Raw genomic sequence first — 18,156 nt, 5'->3', positions numbered from 1 at the left:
AACTCACCCCACAATGTTCAGTAATCCAAAGCTCACTGAAATCAATGGAATGAATACATTTAACTCCGTGTGAGAGCAGAGTGTTTTACTAACATGAAACATTTTAGTACTTTAGGAAACGTCTCCAGAAATCAACCCCTTTAGTCTGTGAACTTCTATCAGAGATTTTCTAAAAGCAAGCAAACAATAATAATCAGTGTTTTAGTCTTTACTTTGTATTTATTCCATGTTTGTATAATGTGCTCACTTTGGTATCAGAGATATTAAGCTGTGGTTTTAATATACCACATTCAAGTGGCATGACAATTGGTACAACTCTGTTTTTATTTATAGTCTATTGCTTTACCTTGCATACATTAACTAAAAAGAATTAATATAAATCACACATTTTAGTAATTCCACCACAAAAGAAAAAATCACAATGGGAAATATTTACATGTAGTAATTGCAACAAAAAAACAACAACACACTGTCATATTCTTTTCCTTAATAAACTAATGCTTAAACAAATGTCAGATTCCAGGTCAATAGCTTCAAAAGTCAGAGAGATGTGCAGGGCAGCAGTTAAATATTGCTGCCACCTTCAGGTTGCAAATGGTATAAATCACAAAAACTAATAAGAGAAATTACTGTTAGATTATATTGAAGAATTATGGTAAAATCACTAGTTAGCACTTATATCATGCCTTACAGATTATATTGGAGGATTATGGTAAACCACTAGTTAGCACTTATATCGTGCTTTACAGATGATATTGGAGAATTATGGTAAAACTGCCAGTTAGCACTTATATCGTGCTTTAGGTGTTCATAGTACTTTTCATATTAGCAATTGAAGTAGATTTTATTATCCTCACTTTACCAATGAGAAAACTAAGAAACTAATATTAAGCGGCTTGCCTAAAATCATACAGAAACAATGACATACCCAGGATTAAGTTCTTGCCTCCCTTGAAGTTATGCCAAAGAAGAATTTGGCCCATTAAATCTTTGCCTTGGCCATCCAGACATGGACTACTGTCACTGAGACTTGTTTTGCTATTGACTTATTGAGATTATTATTCATTATTTAAGTGCAGACTGTATTCTCTGTCCTGTACTGTACTGAGTGAAAGACTTCATGTGTGGTGTTATTAAGGGCTAAGCCCCAAGCTGGGAACAAGAAAGTTCTGTGTTTTAATCTTGGCTCTGCCTCTTACTCGCTATAATGGTGATAAAGAGTGTTAATCCTTCATTCTTACCTATTTTGTAATGCAGTAAATAGAATAGCTTAAACTAGCTTAAACATAAACCAAATCAATAAGCAGTGATCAAAAACATTATTAAGTACTGCAATAATTCAATGAGATGGGGGAAAAGAGAAAAGCCCAAATAAATGACATAATGCTGATGCCTGAAACCTTTTAACACCGAGATTTATACCCACATTTAGAGATCAACAATCAAACTATTTTGGTAACCTATTAGAATACAAAATAAAACTATTCTAAAATATGGTAATTTATTGTAATATCTGGGATCATCCATATCCAACCAAGGATGCTGTTCCAAAGAAATCAGAAGATGACTAGGGATAGCTCGGTCTGCTATGGCCTCCCTTAAGAAAGTGTGGAAAAACTAGAGCATCTCGAAATGTATGAAGGTCTCACTGCTAAAAAGCCTAATTTTTTCCATAATCATTTATGCATGTGAATCATGGGAAGTTAATGCTGCTGACAAGAAGAAAATTGAAGCTTTTGAAATGTAGTGCTGGTGAAGACTCTTGTGTATCTTCTGAGTGGGGGAAAAAAAAAAGATGAATGCCTATGTTAGAAATACTATTGGAGAGAAGCATACCCTGAAGTCAGAAATCAACAGACACAAACGTATGTACTTTGGTCACATTAGGTATAAAAAGGAAAATAACATTGAGAAAGTTAGGATGGAAGGAATGGTGGGGGGCATCACAGCAGGGGAAAACCTGAGATCACCGGAAGGTCATCTGCTGATTGCCCAAAGTTAGCAATGGATCCTGAAGGCTTCCAAAATTTCTGCTATGATGTCACAGATTTTCACACATGGAATAAATGTATTTATTTATTTATTTATTTATGGGAAACAGATTCTTTAAAACAACTCCAAAGGGAATTTTCCCTTTCACGGACCACAGTTTTTCCATCTGCCATTGCCTTTCTCATTTATTTATTTAACATTTATTTCACCTTTACCTGAAATCCTGAGAAAACACTGGAATCAGTTCCTAGATATCTGCACTAATGTAATTATATCCAAAGACTCTGTGTTAAAACAAATACAAAGAGAACTCATGGTGAATGCATAAACACAAATTTTGTTTCTTTCGTTTTTAAGGGGAAGCCTGCCATAGATAGTTTAGTGTTAGTGTTTTCGATTGGCACTTCGAAGAAGGCCTGTCTTAGGGCTTGTCTACAGCAGTTGCACCAGTGTAACTTAGATCAATTTAGTTAAACTGGTGCCACTTTTGTTTAGTGTATCAATTTAAAATGGCTAATATCAGTTCAGTTTTTATCTCACTGGTGATAGCTAAACATATACAAACCAAGTTCAAACTGATATACTAGAGTCCACAAACAAAAGTTGCACCAACTTAACTAAATTAGTATAAAATCACACCTTTAGTTATATCGATACAATTTTATATGTGGACCAGGCCTAAAATTGCTATTCCTGGCCTCTTACTCCAGGGGAGAGAGGTTAGAGATTGGGACAACAAATCAAAAAGGACTCTTGCATAACAGCGCTGAGTACCAACTCAGAGCCACCAAGTCAGATCACAAATATGAACTTTATTGATAAAAATGTAGGTTCGTGTGTTCACAACCTTGATTTTGCCACATACATTTTATAGGAAGTTTTGCTGTGGATATTTTGTGAAGAAAGAAAGAATAGTAAGCCTTGTACAGTGATTTACTCTATGTATCCTTTAACTAACATGAGCAGAAGCCAACAGAATTGGTGTAGAAGGCATGAGAGGGAAAACATCAGTTCCTCTTCAGGCTCTCCATGAGAACCTGGAAGTGTCTGCTCTGGAGACTGTAGGACAGGAGCTCTATATACTGGAAGAAGCATGCCAGAGAGAGCAGCTGTTCTCTGCTGCATCCTGTCCTCCAAGCCTGGTGGTCGTCTGCACAAAAATTAATACTGCTACAAGAAGCTTAAATTCTGTTCCAAGTATGCAACCTCGCCAGTGAAGAGAGAACTCTCCTGCACTTCCTTGATGAGGACCAATTATCACCCAAGAAAGGACACTGCAGTCTCAAAGAGAGCTTTCTCCATTGATCCCCAGGATTTGCAGGGATGAAAGTCTTGCTCTCAGGCCTCATGTCTCTTACCTTTTGTGACCAGAGATTTTGCCTCAGATGCCCGAAATGCCTTACAACAGTTTAAACTGAAGATTTGCAGAAAAACCTTGAGAAAGGGTTTAAATTCGGAAAAATTAGGAAGTGCTTAATTGGACATAAAATGAATGGCGATAATATCAGGATCCTTTGGAATGCTCAGAACAGTAATTACTTTGAGGAATAAATCTTTAATTAAAGAAAAATTAAGAGTAGTTTAAATTGGAACATCTTGTAATGGTGGCTATCGGGTGATGTAATATAGTAGGAGATCCCATTTCTAGGGCACATGGGGGTCCATTGCCTATGATGTAATGATTCCATTTCCTACGATGCAATGGTAAATTCCACTTCTTGTGGGGACTGACTCAGCAAAATTCCATAGAGATCCATTGAAGCCTATAGGAATACATGGGGCTTTCAAACAGGAGGTAGTTAGGGTTCATCCAAAGGTCAGCTGAAAAACTCCATAGGAATACATTGAGCCCATAAAAGTGTATGGGAGGAGGAGGAGCTACTAGTACACATGTCTAATTAGCATATAATTAACATATAATAATATCTAGATGCTGAGCTTGAGTGTCACATGTCGGTACATGTGTCATAAATTAGCATAGGCAAATCCCTGAAAGCTGATTGGCTGAATTATGATAATAAATTATAGCTAATGAGCTGCAAATCATATATAAAGGAGACAGCCAGCAGGCTAAACCCTTGCAGGGGACAGGGACCTGAAGGAGATCGGAACGCTGCAGGACACCTGGAAGAAGGAAGACACTCACAGAGCTGTGGCAACCACACCAGCAGAACCTTGCTGTGTTAGAAAGATAACTATTGCCTTACAGCAACAGAATAGCTAGCTACTCACGATTACAAGCCACAGAAAACACTCACTAGAGGCCATCGTTCACAAAGCAGCTACTACTGCAGCAGTATCACAAGCCATATCAACGGATTCTGTAAATAGCTAATGGCCTTTCCACCCTAGCAAAGCAGTTACAACAGCACTGCAAGCCACACTCGCTAGCATCGTTCCCAAGCAGCTCTTGCAGCAGCAACAGCAGTCCACGCAGGGTTCCAAGGTTGCCCCGGCAATGGCCGTTTCTGCCACCCAGTCAGCAGAGGCCACCGCAGCAGCTAGAGGAGGCCCCTGGTATACATCTCCCCTTTTTCCATTAAGAAAAGGAGGACTTGTGGCACCTTAGAGACTAACCAATTTATTTGAGCATAAGCTTTCACGAACTACAGCTCACTTTATCGGATGCATTCAGTGGAAAATACAGTGAGGAGATTTATATACACACAGAACATGAAAAAATGGGTGTTATCATACACACTGTAAGGAGAGTGATCACTTAAGATGAGCTATTACCAGCAGGAGGGTGGGGGTGGGGGAAAGAAAACCTTTTGTAGTGATAATCAAGGTAGGCCATTTCCAGCAGTTAACAAGAAGTCTGAGGAACGGGGGGAGGGAGGGAGGGTTGAAATAAACATGGGGAAATAGTTTTACTTTGTGTAATGACTCATCCACTCCCAGACTCTATTCAAGCTATATATATTTAGAAAAGCTGGATGTGCACAAGTCCATGGGGCCGGATGTGTTGAATCCGAGAGTGCTAAAGGAATTGGCAGCTGTGATTGCAGAGCCATTGGCCATTACCTTTGAAAACTCATGGCGAACGGGGGAAGTCCCGGATGACTGGAAAAAGGCTAATGTAGTGCCAATCTTTAAAAAAGGGAAGAAGGAGGATCCTGGGAACTACAGGCCAGTCAGTCTCACCTTAGTCCCTGGAAAAATCATGGAGCAGGTCCTCAAGGAATCAATCCTGAAGCACTTACACGAGAGGAAAGTGATCAGGAATAGTCAGCACGGATTCATCAAGGGAAGGTCATGCCTGACTAATCTAATCGCCTTTTATGATGAGATTACTGGTTCTGTGGATGAAGGGAAAGCAGTGGATGTATTGTTTCTTGACTTTAGCAAAGCTTTTGACACGGTCTCCCACAGTATTCTTGTCAGCAAGTTAAGGAAGTATGGGCTGGATGAATGCACTATAAGGTGGGTAGAAAGCTGGCTAGATTGTCGGGCTCAACGGGTAGTGATCAATGGCTCCATGTCTAGTTGGCAGCCGGTATCAAGTGGAGTGCCCCAAGGGTCGGTCCTGGGGCCGGTTTTGTTCAATATCTTCATAAATGATCTGGAGGATGGTGTGGATTGCACTCTCAGCAAATTTGCGGATGATACTAAACTAGGAGGAGTGGTAGATATGCTGGAGGGCAGGGATAGGATACAGAGGGACCTAGACAAATTGGAGGATTGGGCCAAAAGAAATCTGATGAGGTTCAAGAAGGATAAGTGCAGGGTCCTGCACTTAGGACGGAAGAACCCAATGCACCGCTACAGACTAGGGACCGAATGGCTAGACAGCAGTTCTGCGGAAAAGGACCTGGGGTGACATTGGACGAGAAGCTGGATATGAGTCAACAGTGTGCCCTTGTTGCCAAGAAGGCCAATGGCATTTTGGGATGTATAAATAGGAGCATAGCCAGCAGATCAAGGGACGTGATCGTTCCCCTCTATTCGACATTGGTGAGGCCTCATCTGGACTACTGTGTCCAGTTTTGGGCCCCGCACTACAAGAAGGATGTGGATAAATTGGAGAGAGTCCAGCGAAGGGCAACAAAAATGATTAGGGGTCTGGAACACCTGACTTATGAGGAGAGGCTGAGGGATCTGGGATTGTTTAGTCTGCAGAAGAGAAGAATGAGGGGGGATTTGATAGCTGCTTTCAACTACCTGAGAGGTGGTTCCAAAGAGGATGGTTCTAGACTATTCTCAGTGGTAGAAGAGGACAGCACAAGGAGTAATGGACTCAAGTTGCAGTGGGGGAGGTTTAGGTTGGATATTAGGAAAAACTTTTTCACCAGGAGGGTGGTGAAACACTGGAATGCGTTACCTAGGGAGGTGGTAGAATCTCCTTCCTTAGAAGTTTTTAAGGTCAGGTTTGACAGAGCCCTGGCTGGGATGATTTAGTTGGGGATTGGTCCTGCTTTGAGCAGGGGGTTGGACTAGATGACCTCCTGAAGTCCCTTCCAACCCTGATATTCTATGATTCTATGAAGCCTGAGTTAATTGTATCCAGTTTGCAAATTAATTCCAATTCAGCAGTCTCTCGCTGGAGTCTGTTTTTGAAGTCTTTTTGTTGTAATATAGCGTCCTTTAGGTCAGAGATCGAGTGACCAGAGAGATTGAAGTGTTCTCCGACTGGTTTATGAATGTTATAATTCTTGACATCTGATTTGCTCCAACCCCTCAGACAGAGACAAACACCTACAAGATCTCTATCAAGCATTCTTACAACTACAATACCCACCTGCGGAAGTGAAGAAACAGATTGACAGAGCCAGAAGAGTACCCAGAAGTCACCTACCACAGGACAGGCCCAACAAAGAAAATAACAGAACGCCACTAGCCATCACCTTCAGCCCCCAACTAAAACCTCCCCAATGCATCATCAAGGATCTACAACCTATCCTGAAGGACGACCCATCACTCTCACAAATCTTGGGAGACAGGCCAGTCCTTGCCTACAGACAGCCCCCCAACCTGAAGCAAATACTCACCAGCAACCACACACCACACCACAGAACCACTAACCCAGGAACCTATCCTTGCAACAAAGCCCGTTGCCAACTGTGTCTACATATCTATTCAGGGGACACCATCATAGGGCCTAATCACATCAGCTACACTATCAGAGGCTCGTTCATCTGCATGTCCTGTAGTAGGTGACTTCTGGGTACTCTTCTGACTCTGTCAATCTGTTTCTTCACTTCAGCAGGTGGGTATTGTAGTTGTAAGAATGCTTGATAGAGATCTTGTAGGTGTTTGTCTCTGTCTGAGGGGTTGGAGCAAATCAGATGTCAAGAATTATAACATTCATAAACCAGTCGGAGAACACTTCAATCTCTCTGGTCACTCGATCTCTGACCTAAAAGTCGCTATATTACAACAAAAAGACTTCAAAAACAGACTCCAGCGAGAGACTGCTGAATTGGAATTAATTTGCAAACTGGATACAATTAACTCAGGCTTGAATAGAGACTGGGAGAGGAAGAGTCATTACACAAAGTAAAACTATTTCCCCATGTTTATTTCCCCCTCCTTCCCAGCCCCCCCCCCCCCCCCCCCCCCGGTTCCTCAGACTTCCTGTTAACTACTGGAAATGGCCCACCTTGATTATCACTACAAAAGGTTTTCTTCCCCCCCTCTCCTCCCCGCTCTCCTGCTGGTAATAGCTCATCTTAAGTGATTACTCTCCTTACAGTAAAAAGAAAAGGAGTACTTGTGGCACCTTAGAGACTAACCAATTTATTTGAGCATAAGCTTTCGGGAGCTACAGTTCACTTCAGCTCACGAAAGCTTATGCTCAAATAAATTGGTTAGTCTCTAAGGTGCCACAAGTACTCCTTTTCTTTTTGCGAATACAGACTAACACGCCTGCTACTCTGAAACCTTTTTCCATTGTTTCAGATATCCGTCGCTAATCAATGAATCAATGAATTCTGATTCATGTTGGTCTTGATCTGCATATCTGTCATTTGCATGGATCGGGACTGATGTAAATTGGAACATGTTCCCCTATTGTACAGTACAGTACGTGCATCCGCCAGTGGCCCACAGGGCCGCCAATCAACTCCTCCCTCTCCCTCCCTCATGTGCCTCCTGCTGCCACAATCAGCTGTTAGGTGGCATTCAGGAGGTGCGGGGGGGGCAGGGGTAGGAAACGGGGTGGAGTGCTCGGAGAAGGCGGAACTGGTGGGAAGAGGAGGGGTGTGGGCTAAGGGGGCAGGAAGAGGCGGGGCGGCCCAGAGTATAATACTGTGCTGTACCCATCATGAGTGCAAAACGTGTTCCAAGTGTTAAGTGTGGGCCTGTGTCTAAGAGGCAACGTAAGAGTGTATCATTAGAAGTGAAATTGGATGTTATAAAGCATATTGAAAGAGGTGAGCATGCGGCCGACGTTGCTCATATTTTTGGTTTGCATAAAGTTAATTGAAATTGTTATTATAGTGTTGCATTTTTTATTTATCATGCCGCTTCATTCCCTTTTTAACTGTGACCCTATTATATCTATCTCTACTCTTTCACTGTAACCACCCATTTCTAAATAAATATTACTTTTGTTTTCGAAGATTTACTGCCTGTCTATTCTTGATCAGAAGGCTGTATCCGTGTCTGTTCAAGAGAAGTTAGGTAGCCACGGCTTTCCCTGGAAATTCCTTTAGGGCGGACGACAACCTTAATTACCGGAATACATAAATTAAGAATAAAGGTTTTAAATTAACAAGAGTGTTTTTAGGCAGACTCATTGGTTTGATATAATTGGTTTAAAATCTTCTGGCAACACTTTGATTGGAACATTCCAAAGAAAATTTTGAAATTGAACCTTGTGAAGCTTACTCACCCACAGACTTTAATGAAGAAGGGTACAATATAGTCCTATATTATTATTAAGGCTTAAAAAGTCTATCAGAAACTGGTAAGCATGGACAGTATGGAAGATATGGAGAAAGACAGCAGGGTCCAAGGGTAGTGAGCAAGTAAGAAGCCAAGCATCCTTTTCCAGTTGCTAAGAAAGGTGAGAGTGGGTGAGTTAGGTGCCTGTACCTTCCCTATTAAGCTGACTGGTAGTTGTCGCAACTTTGAAACTATATTCTCTTTCCTTCATTTTTGGGGTCTTCCTTCTAGACTCTTCCTCTCCCTCCTGCCCAGTTTGTTTCATCCTTCTAACTTCTGCAAGAGCTCATCTAACTTCTTAAATGACTTCAGATTAAAAGCCAGAAACTGACAAGACTTCAGTTAGTTTTACTGTTTTTCCTAAGCCTGTTAGGAGCAGGCAGTGTGAATGATCAAAATATTGTCAATTTCCTTTCACTGATGACAGCAGTCATCCATGCACCTGAGGAAGTTTCTTATACCCTACTTGATAGGACAAGTGGATTTTTCAATCTGATAAAAAACAATGTATCACCTCACAACAGATAATTAGTAAGTACATATTGCTCACTTGGACCCCAACCTGCAAGTGAGTCCATATGTGCAGAGCCCTGTTGACTCAAAGCTTGCCCAGTCATTTGCAGGATCGGGGTCTTAAAAAGAATACCAGTAACACTTATAATTTGATAACCAATAAAATGCCATTTTAAAAACTTTTGTAGTCATTATATTTATGTAGCATGAAATTTAATAAATAATTATCAACTTTATCTCTTTCTATATAATATACATGTATTGTACCATATCACTGTATTATTTATTGCAACCATCTGCTGAAAAATGGTATGGAAATTAAAACTTATGGTGCAATCCTGCTTCCACTCTTGCTTGGTGCTCACTTATTTGAAGGAAGGAAAATCTCAGTAGGTATCAATTTTAATGCATTTTTTATAATATTTCCCTCTTCTCATGGAGAATTCTGTTGTCCTATTACACTATAAATCCATGCATGTGCAGGTAGCTCCATTGTACCTGAATCTGCTCTCCTACTGGTGTAAATCTGTACTAATAGCACTAAAATCAAACGAATCACACCAATGTAATAGCAAAGGGACAGGATAATCAGGTCTACTAGCTTCTCATCTGAGTGAGGGTGGGCAGGCCTTGGTCTTTATTCCTTAATGTTGAAGCTGCAGACAGCAGATTTTTCTGAAATTGTTTTAGGTAGTGTCTGGTTGTTCTTCCATAAACTCTGGCCTTCCCTAGAAAGTTCTCCAAATTACTGAGCCCTGGGCAAAAGAAACCCATGACTTCTGCTCTCTTGCCATTACTTTATGATAACGGGTGGGTGTATTGGGCAGAGACATTCCCTAAGTGTTTACAGGGAAGACAGACAAGAAAGCAGATTGTCTCTGTACGATCTCCGACTTCCTCTGCTTTGCACAATGCTCTAGAAGAGTGGTTCTCAAAGCCAGTCTGCTGCTTGTTCAGGGAAAGCCACTGGCAGGCAGGACCGGTTTGTTTGCCTGCCGTGTCCGCAGGTTCGGCCGATCGCAGCTTCCACTGGCCACGGTTCGCTGCTCCAGGCCAATGGGGGGCTGTGGGAAGCGGTGCGGGCCAAGGGACATGCTGGCTGCCCTTCCTGCCCAGCGCGCCAGGGGCTTCAAGAACCACTGTGTTGGGGACACTGGGGCATGGCCGCTAGGTAACTCTAGGGGATGAAAGACCACGAGTGTTGATGAAGCCCCCTCGCACTAGGCCCAAGTGTCCTTGGCCCCCCCGCCTGGAGGCACTCGCAGCAGCTCTGCGTACTAGGCCCAAGTGTCCTTGGTCCCCGCACCTGGAGGCACACACAGCAGTTATGCTGAGAATCTGCAACAATATGTTGCAGAGTCAGACTGCCTGAAACTAAGCAAGGCCAAACAGGGCAGATATGGAAGAACAATGCTGAATAAAGCAGCTTTATGTATGGTTTAACAAATGATACAGAGAACCAGGGAACTAGCTGGGAACTGGATTGGCTGGCTATATGGATACTTGGAGCAGCTTGCTATTGGATAAGTATGCTGGGGAAAAGGATGTATAAAAGCCTGTGTAACTTCCTGCTCTGTCTGCAGGATTTGAGATTTTATTCTCCCTGTACCTTTTTGCAGCTGCAAATAAACTTTTCTGCTTCTCCACCCCGTTGTGATTATTGGGTGTAGCACACCGGGGAGAGAACCAACTTCAGGTGTTGTTTAGCCTCTCGGCACTGGCAACAACTGCTTATGCTCAAATAAATTGGTTAGTCTCTGAGGTGCCACTAGTACTCCTTTTCTTTTTGCTCTAGAACAGCTATCAGGAGAGTCCCTGAGAAAGCCGGCAGCATGAGAGAGCGTGGCTGAAAGCCGATGCGTGCAGCGATGTTGTGGCCCTGTTGGCCCCAGGATATGAACCAGACAACGTGGGACAGAGATGACATGCTGTATTGCACCAACTTTTGCTGGAAGGGACACGCTTTCCAGCTTCACAGAGCTCTTCCTCACGTTTGGAGAAGGTAACCAGGCGATGTGTCAGGAGGGAGGGGGAGAGGGAGGAGGGGGGGGGTATGTGTCACTCAGCAGCGACTTCCCCTCAACCACAATAACCTCCCCAAGCTCCGGCTGCACGCGGGCCAGCTCCGGCTCTTCCCGCCAGGCCTCTCGCGATGTTGCTAAGGGGCCGCGAGACGGTGCAGCAGGCGCGTGGCCAGTTGCTAGGGGCCGGAGCTTCCGCGAGCGGCCGCTGCGAGCGGCCGGGGAGAAGCGACGCTGGAGCCCCCGCCGCGGTCGCAAGGTGATTCCCGCCCCCCGGGGAGCGCGGCGCCGCGGGGCAACCACCGGCCCCCTGTCGGTTCCTTTGCACCGGAGACCTCCCGGCGCCTGGCTCCCACCCCGCCTCCCGGCCTGGCACGTGCCCCTCTGCGGGGCCTGGCTCCGTGACTCGCTCCCTGAGTCTGGGCGGTGTCTGGGAGCGGAGACCGGCGGCCACGCCCCGCCTGGCCAGCTCCTGTGCCAACCAACCGGGCGATCCAACCGACGGGGGGACGGTCCGTGCGTCGCGCGGTGATTGTCAGTCCCCCCCCCCCCCTCCCGGCCCGCCCCGCCCCGCCCCGCGGTAACGCTGAAACAAACGCGCTGCGTTAAGGCCCCGGCCGCCCCCTGTCACCTACTGTCCGGCCGGCCCCGGTCGAGGCGGCGGCTCCGGGACGCTGCGGAGCCTTAGCCAGGCCGGGGAAGCCGCGTTCCCAGCCCCACGAAGCAAAGGTGTTTCCTCCGCCCTTGGCAGGGGTGAGGCGGCCGCGAGCCGACAGGGTAAACTCGTCCCTGGGTCTCCGGGTGTCTAGCGCATTTCGCATTAACGGGGTAGAAGCGTCCGCGTCAGGGGCAGCCAGCAGTTCAGTTGCGGCAGTGTTTTTTAAAGCGGCTGAGTTGCTTCAAATCTGGAGGTTTGACCATCGCTTTCTTTAGGGGGAGGGGGGCTGACAGCGGCCCGTATTCTGATTTCAGCAATTGATGTGGATGAAGGTCATTGGCATCATTTATGTTGTCAAGTGCACAGAGTACTGTTGTTTGCAACCAGTGTACATTAAAAATCAGGCTGTTCTCTCAAAATTTTCAAAGGTACCTTGCCAAAATGAATAATGGGTCTGTGCCCATTTATGCTTCTTTATAATATATAAGAAAGACCTGAACAGTTGCCTTACCCCTCAAAAAACTCCCTCCCCACCCATTACCTCCACTTGTTTCCATTCGAAATTCAGGTCCTTTGTAGTCTGGAGTCCTAGCAAAATGATTATATCATAAGAGTCGAGAGTAAATGGTGACCAATTGAATGGAGTAGGAATTTTTAGTCAGACTATTTTAAAATGCTGTTAAAATTAATTTAGCTTCAATAATAAATTAACATTTTGGATTAAGGTGGCCTTTGGTAAAATTATTACCCCTGCACCTTCATTTAGAATGTTAAACTTTAGTCCTACAAGCTTTTTCTCACGGATGGACCCTTATTCTTATGGAGCTGTGAATAGGGATCTGACTACATGGATCATTTTACAGGACAGGTCATAGACGTCACAACTGAGAGGTCCTATATCAAAACCAGGGAAAACTAGACTTGACATTTCAGATGTGTCTTCAGTTAAAAGGTAGATCTAAATCTTTCACAAAAAGAAAAGGAGTACTTGTGGCACCTTAGAGACTAACCAATTTATTTGAGCATAAGCTTTTGTGAGCTACAGCTCACTTCATCGGATGCATTCAGTGGAATCCACTGAATGATGAAGTGAGCTGTAGCTCACGAAAGCTTATGGTCAAATAAATTGGTTAGTCTCTAAGGTGCCACAAGTACTCCTTTTCTTTTTGCGAATACAGACTAACACGGCTGCTATTCTGAAACTAAATCTTTCAGGGAATCAAAAAAAAAAAAACCCAACAAAGTGTCAATTTAAAAAAAAAATCCTTTATGTTGCCCCTTTCAGCTGATGGTGTTTTAAACCAAATGACGTTATTCAGAGCAAACTAGAGACAGTATTCATGATGTCTTTATAAATACTTTGCAATGGTCTCTTCCTTCCTTTATTTTAATTTTTAGATGTGCCTGTTAACCAATACTCTAGATTTTTACACAATTTAAAAACACTAAGTGGTGTGTGTGCTTGTGTATGTGTGTGTGTATATATAGCTATAAAACCACTAAAATGTTAAATGACTCTTACTAAGGGGTTCAAGATTACATGTGGAGATATCAAATTCACAAACTGATAACAGAGAGACTTCTTGGAATGCATAGAGTTTGATTAAATTTTTAGGAAGACTGAGGTTTTTAAAAATAGGGAATGGACACCATGGAGTTGTAAAAATATGATAGGGAATACAGCCTGTCTATTTTTTAAAGTTATTTCTGACATGCTTTTTTTGGTGGCAAGAAACCTGAGCTAATTTTGAGTTGTGTTTGGACAAAATGAAATGTTGCTATACAAGGTTTCAGAGTAACAGCCGTGTTAGTCTGTATTCGCAAAAAGAAAAGGAGTACTTGTGGCACCTTAGAGACTAACCAATTTATCTGAGCATAAGCTTTTGTGAGCTACAGCTCACTTCATCGGATGCATACTGTGGAAAGTGTAGAAGATCTTTTTATATACACACAAAGCATGAAAAAATACCTCCTCCCACCCCACTCTCCTGCTGGTAATAGCTTATCTAAAGTGATCACTCTCCTTTACAATGTGTTTGATAATCAAGTTGGGCCATTTCCAGCACAAATCCAGGTTTTCTCACCCCCCCCCCCCACACACACAAACCCACTCTCCTGCTGGTAATAGCCTATCTAAAGTGACCACTCTCCTTACAATGTGTATGATAATCAAGGTCGGCCACCAGGTTAGCTGTGACATTGTCGGGGATAGTGTTCTTGACGGCTTGTAGTCCATCTTTGTGTGGAATGTTGGTGTAGAGGGCTTCTACGTCCATAGTGGCCAGGATGGTGTTTTCAGGAAGATCACCGATGGATTGAAGTTTCCTCAGGAAGTCAGTGGTGTCTCGAAGGTAGCTGGGAGTGCTGGTAGCGTAGGGCCTGAGGAGGGAGTCTACATAGCCAGACAATCCTGCTGTCAGGGTGCCAATGCCTGAGATGATGGGGCTCCCAGGATTTCCAGGTTTATGGATCTTGGGTAGTAGAAAGAATATCCCCGGTCGGGGTTCCAGGGGTGTGTCTGTGCGGATTTGATCTTGTGCTTTTTCAGGGAGTTTCTTGAGCAAATGCTGTAGTTGCTTTTGGTAACTCTCAGTGGGATCAGAGGGTAATGGCTTGTAGAAAGTGGTGTTGGAGAGCTGCCGAGCAGCGTCTTGTTCATATTGCAACCTATTCATGATGACAGCAGCACCTCCTTTGTCAGCCTTTTTGATTATCATGTCAGAATTGTTTTTGAGGCTGTGGATGGCATTGTGTTCCGCACGGCTGAGGTTATGGGGCAAGTGATGCTGCTTTTCCACAATTTCAGCCCGTGCACGTTGGCGGAAGCACTCTATGTAGAAGTCCAGTCTCCTTTTTGTAGTATTGGTAGGGAGGTCTCTGTGGATTAGTATGTTGTTCAGAGGTATGTTGGAAATATTCCTTGGGTTGGACACGTCGAAAATAGGATTCTAGGTCACCACAGAACTGTATCATGTTTGTGGGGGTGGAGAGGCAGAAGGAGAGACCCCGAGATAGGACAGCTGCTTCTGCTGGGCTGAGAGTATAGTTGGATAGGTTAACTATATTGCTGGGTGGGTTGAGGGAACCATTGCTGTGGCCCCTTGTGGCATGTAGTAGTTTAGAAAGTTTAGTGTCCTTTTTCTTTTGTAGAGAAGCAAAGTGTGTGTTGTAAATGGCTTGTCTAGTTTTAGTAAAGTCCAGCCACAAGGAAGTTTGTGTGGAAGGTTGGTTTTTTATGAGAGTATCCATTTTTAAGAGCTCATTCTTAATCTTTCCCTGTTTGCTGTAGAGGATGTTGATCAGGTTATTCCGCAGTTTCTTTGAGAGCGTGTGGCACAAGCTGTCAGCATAGTCTGTGTGGTATGTAGATTGTAAGGGATTTTTTACCTTCAGTCTTTTTGGTACGATGTCCATCTGTTTGCATTTGGAAAGGAAGATGACGTCTGTCTGTATCTGTACGAGTTTTTTCATGCAGTTGATAGATTTCCACTACATACGGCTAAATGCAGATCTTCCTGATAACACCATAAGGAGAGTGATCACTTTAGATAAGCTATTAGCAGCAAGAGAGTGGGGTGGGAGGAGGTATTTTTTCATGCTTTGTGTGTATATAAAAATCTTCTACACTTTCCACAGTATGCATCCGATGAAGTGAGCTGTAGCTCACGAAAGCTTATGCTCAAATAAATTGGTTAGTCTCTAAGGTGCCACAAGTACTCCTTTTGTTGTTGCTATACAAGTTTACTATTTTGGCAAAGGAAAATGTTAAACCAATTAAAATAATTCCTGAAAATAATATTTTAGTAGAGTTGCACGTCCTGGATTGTATTAAATATGACACTAATCAATGATGTTTTGCCACAATTTGATTTCACTTTTGGAATATAAAAATCTCTACTATCATTAAATAAATGCCTCAAATTGTGAATGTTATTGATTGTTGTTGAAATATTGTTCAGGTTTTAAATATTAGAAATCTTTTGCGGAAAGTGGGTCCTTAAATTGTTCTGGGTGGTTGTTTTTTGGATTTGTTAATAGTGGTTGTTAGTGGCAGTTATTCATTGTACAGATTGTATTAACTTTGCATATCTGATTTATATATAGGTGGTTACAGGTTTTAAGATTGGTGCTTTTGAGATTTGAAAAAACTAATAGTCTCAAAATCATCCTTCCTTGATACAGATAATGACAAATCCAATCAGCACTGGGGAGTAGGAAACTTTCCTTGGAGAACGAGATGCTTAAGCCATTACTTGAGGCAGAAATAAAGCCTTTTTTTTCTTTTTTTTTCTTTTTTTTTTAAATGGAAGAGTAAACCCTCACAGCATGAGCTGATGCAAGGATGTCTTGCTGACTTGGCATACAGACAGATCTAATGCCTTACTTTTGCTGCTCATAGTTTTCTTAGGCCTCTGTAGAGTGAAATTGACAAGTCTCTGGTCAGGCCACTGAGATATTGACAGCCATGTGGACAGTAAAAAACTTATGTCAATTTTACTTTGCTCTTGATGTTGGGAAAACTATGAGCACCAGCCAATTCAGGCCCTTGGGGAGGAGAATCCAAAAATCAGAGGTTGTGGGAGGATGTTGAATAGGAGAGATCCTTCAGATTATAGAAGGCTCTGTGGTAGACTGAGAAAAGAAAGTCATTTCTCCCTTTTAAGATGCAAACTGGTTCATGCTGTAAATTTATCAAGCACCTATTAGTCAGAGCTTGGTATGAAAGAAGGTGCTTATAAGAGGGGTCCCAGTCCCAGGGCATCTTCCTAATAAGACTCAACACCCTTTCATTTTTCAGCCATGCTTGTGTATATGAGGGTTTGGGAGATGGCTTCTGGGTTTCTCATCCAGGTACTATCTCTAGATCTTATTGGTGAGGAGGCCCCTATATTTTTATATCTGCTGCTATCTAACAGGCTTAGTCCTCAGAATAGTAAGTGTTCAAGGGCTTGTCTGTGTACAAACTGGAAAGAAAATAAATCAGTTGTAGTTCTCTCACCTTTAGTTATTTCAGTGTAAGGCTGTGTGTGGGCATCTTTATTTCAGATTAAGAGTGTCCTATTTCAATTTAAATTAAGTAGATAAGAAATCTCTTTGCCATTTTGAAGTAGGGCACTCATAAATAGAAATAAACTTATTAAATCCTTTCTGTGTATGAATGCATTTATATGTGTATTACAATTTTTGCCAAAGTGAGGGTATAACTTCATATTATTGGTGACCAGTGGAAGAAAAGTGATATTTGTATGAGACAGTAATACTCTTATTTTAGGATATTGAGAAAACAGACCTGCGAAATGTACAGTTACAGTACTTTCATATGTTTCACACAGATGTCTCATTTCTCTTGTGAAGATGAAGCTCTGTTACAGTCTATGCTCAGACAATTACTGCAGAGTGTGAAGGAAAAAATCATAGGAGCACCATCAGTGGAATGTGCAGAAGAGATTCTTTTACATTTGGAAGAAACGGATGAAAATTTTCACAAGTAAAAATATTTTTGTTATTTTAATTTTATGGAGTTATCTAAGTGCTGTCAACTGTTCTGTGAAGGGAAAATGTTTACTACCTATATTGACATATATATTAAGAAATACTTTAAACTTCCCTATTAGTGATGAGCTCCAGCAGAATGTTACTTCAGAGATTGAATAAACTATATTTTTCCTAGTTCTTATTTTTTTTAATTCTGTTGGTATTTTCTTTCTTCTTTGGTTGAAACATTATTAATAGAGTAAATGACTCTTCAGGGAAAATCCATTGTCTCTAAATTTATTTAATTAACTCTGATAAACGTGCTACATTCAGAGACAAACGAGCTAGAAAAAAATCCTAATTGAAGGATTCCAGACAATATTTGTAATTGCTGTTGGAGTCCTTATTATTGTTCCTCATGTAGGTGAAATACAAGCAAGATGGCTAAAATATGATCGTTTACAGGCAACTTTCACAATTAGTCCTTAGCCAACTATCTTTTTATACATTTGATAAGATAAATTCTAGTTTCTAACAGAAATCCTATTACATTTTGAATAAAACTGAAAATCTTCTCTATTATCTCTAATGACTTTTGGATGTCCAACTTGT

The 18,156-nt window shown here is 42.4% G+C and overlaps 1 protein-coding gene across 13 annotated transcripts in view; it reads left to right on the top strand.

Moving 5' to 3' along the window:
- Nucleotides 1-11,325: 11,325 nt before the first annotated feature.
- Nucleotides 11,326-18,156, top strand: part of TBC1D32 (TBC1 domain family member 32) — a 180,188-nt gene continuing 173,357 nt past the window's right edge. For 3 of the 13 annotated variants that reach the window (XM_073337183.1, XM_073337180.1, XM_073337171.1), the window contains exons 1-2: nt 11,564-11,670; nt 17,403-17,557. In XM_073337183.1, coding sequence (XP_073193284.1) covers nt 17,403-17,557 — 155 coding nt within the window. In that variant the 5' untranslated portion in view covers nt 11,564-11,670. Of the gene's footprint in view, nt 11,393-11,558; nt 11,671-11,920; nt 11,946-12,010; nt 12,189-12,211; nt 12,323-17,402; nt 17,558-18,156 lie in introns of those variants that run through there. The other 10 variants (XM_073337176.1, XR_012158036.1, XM_073337184.1 and 7 more) reach the window with 10 other exon arrangements.

Source organism: Lepidochelys kempii, chromosome 3 (assembly GCF_965140265.1).
Source record: "Lepidochelys kempii isolate rLepKem1 chromosome 3, rLepKem1.hap2, whole genome shotgun sequence".
Taxonomy (NCBI): Eukaryota; Metazoa; Chordata; order Testudines; family Cheloniidae; genus Lepidochelys; species Lepidochelys kempii.
This window is presented reverse-complemented; position numbering and strand designations above follow the sequence as displayed.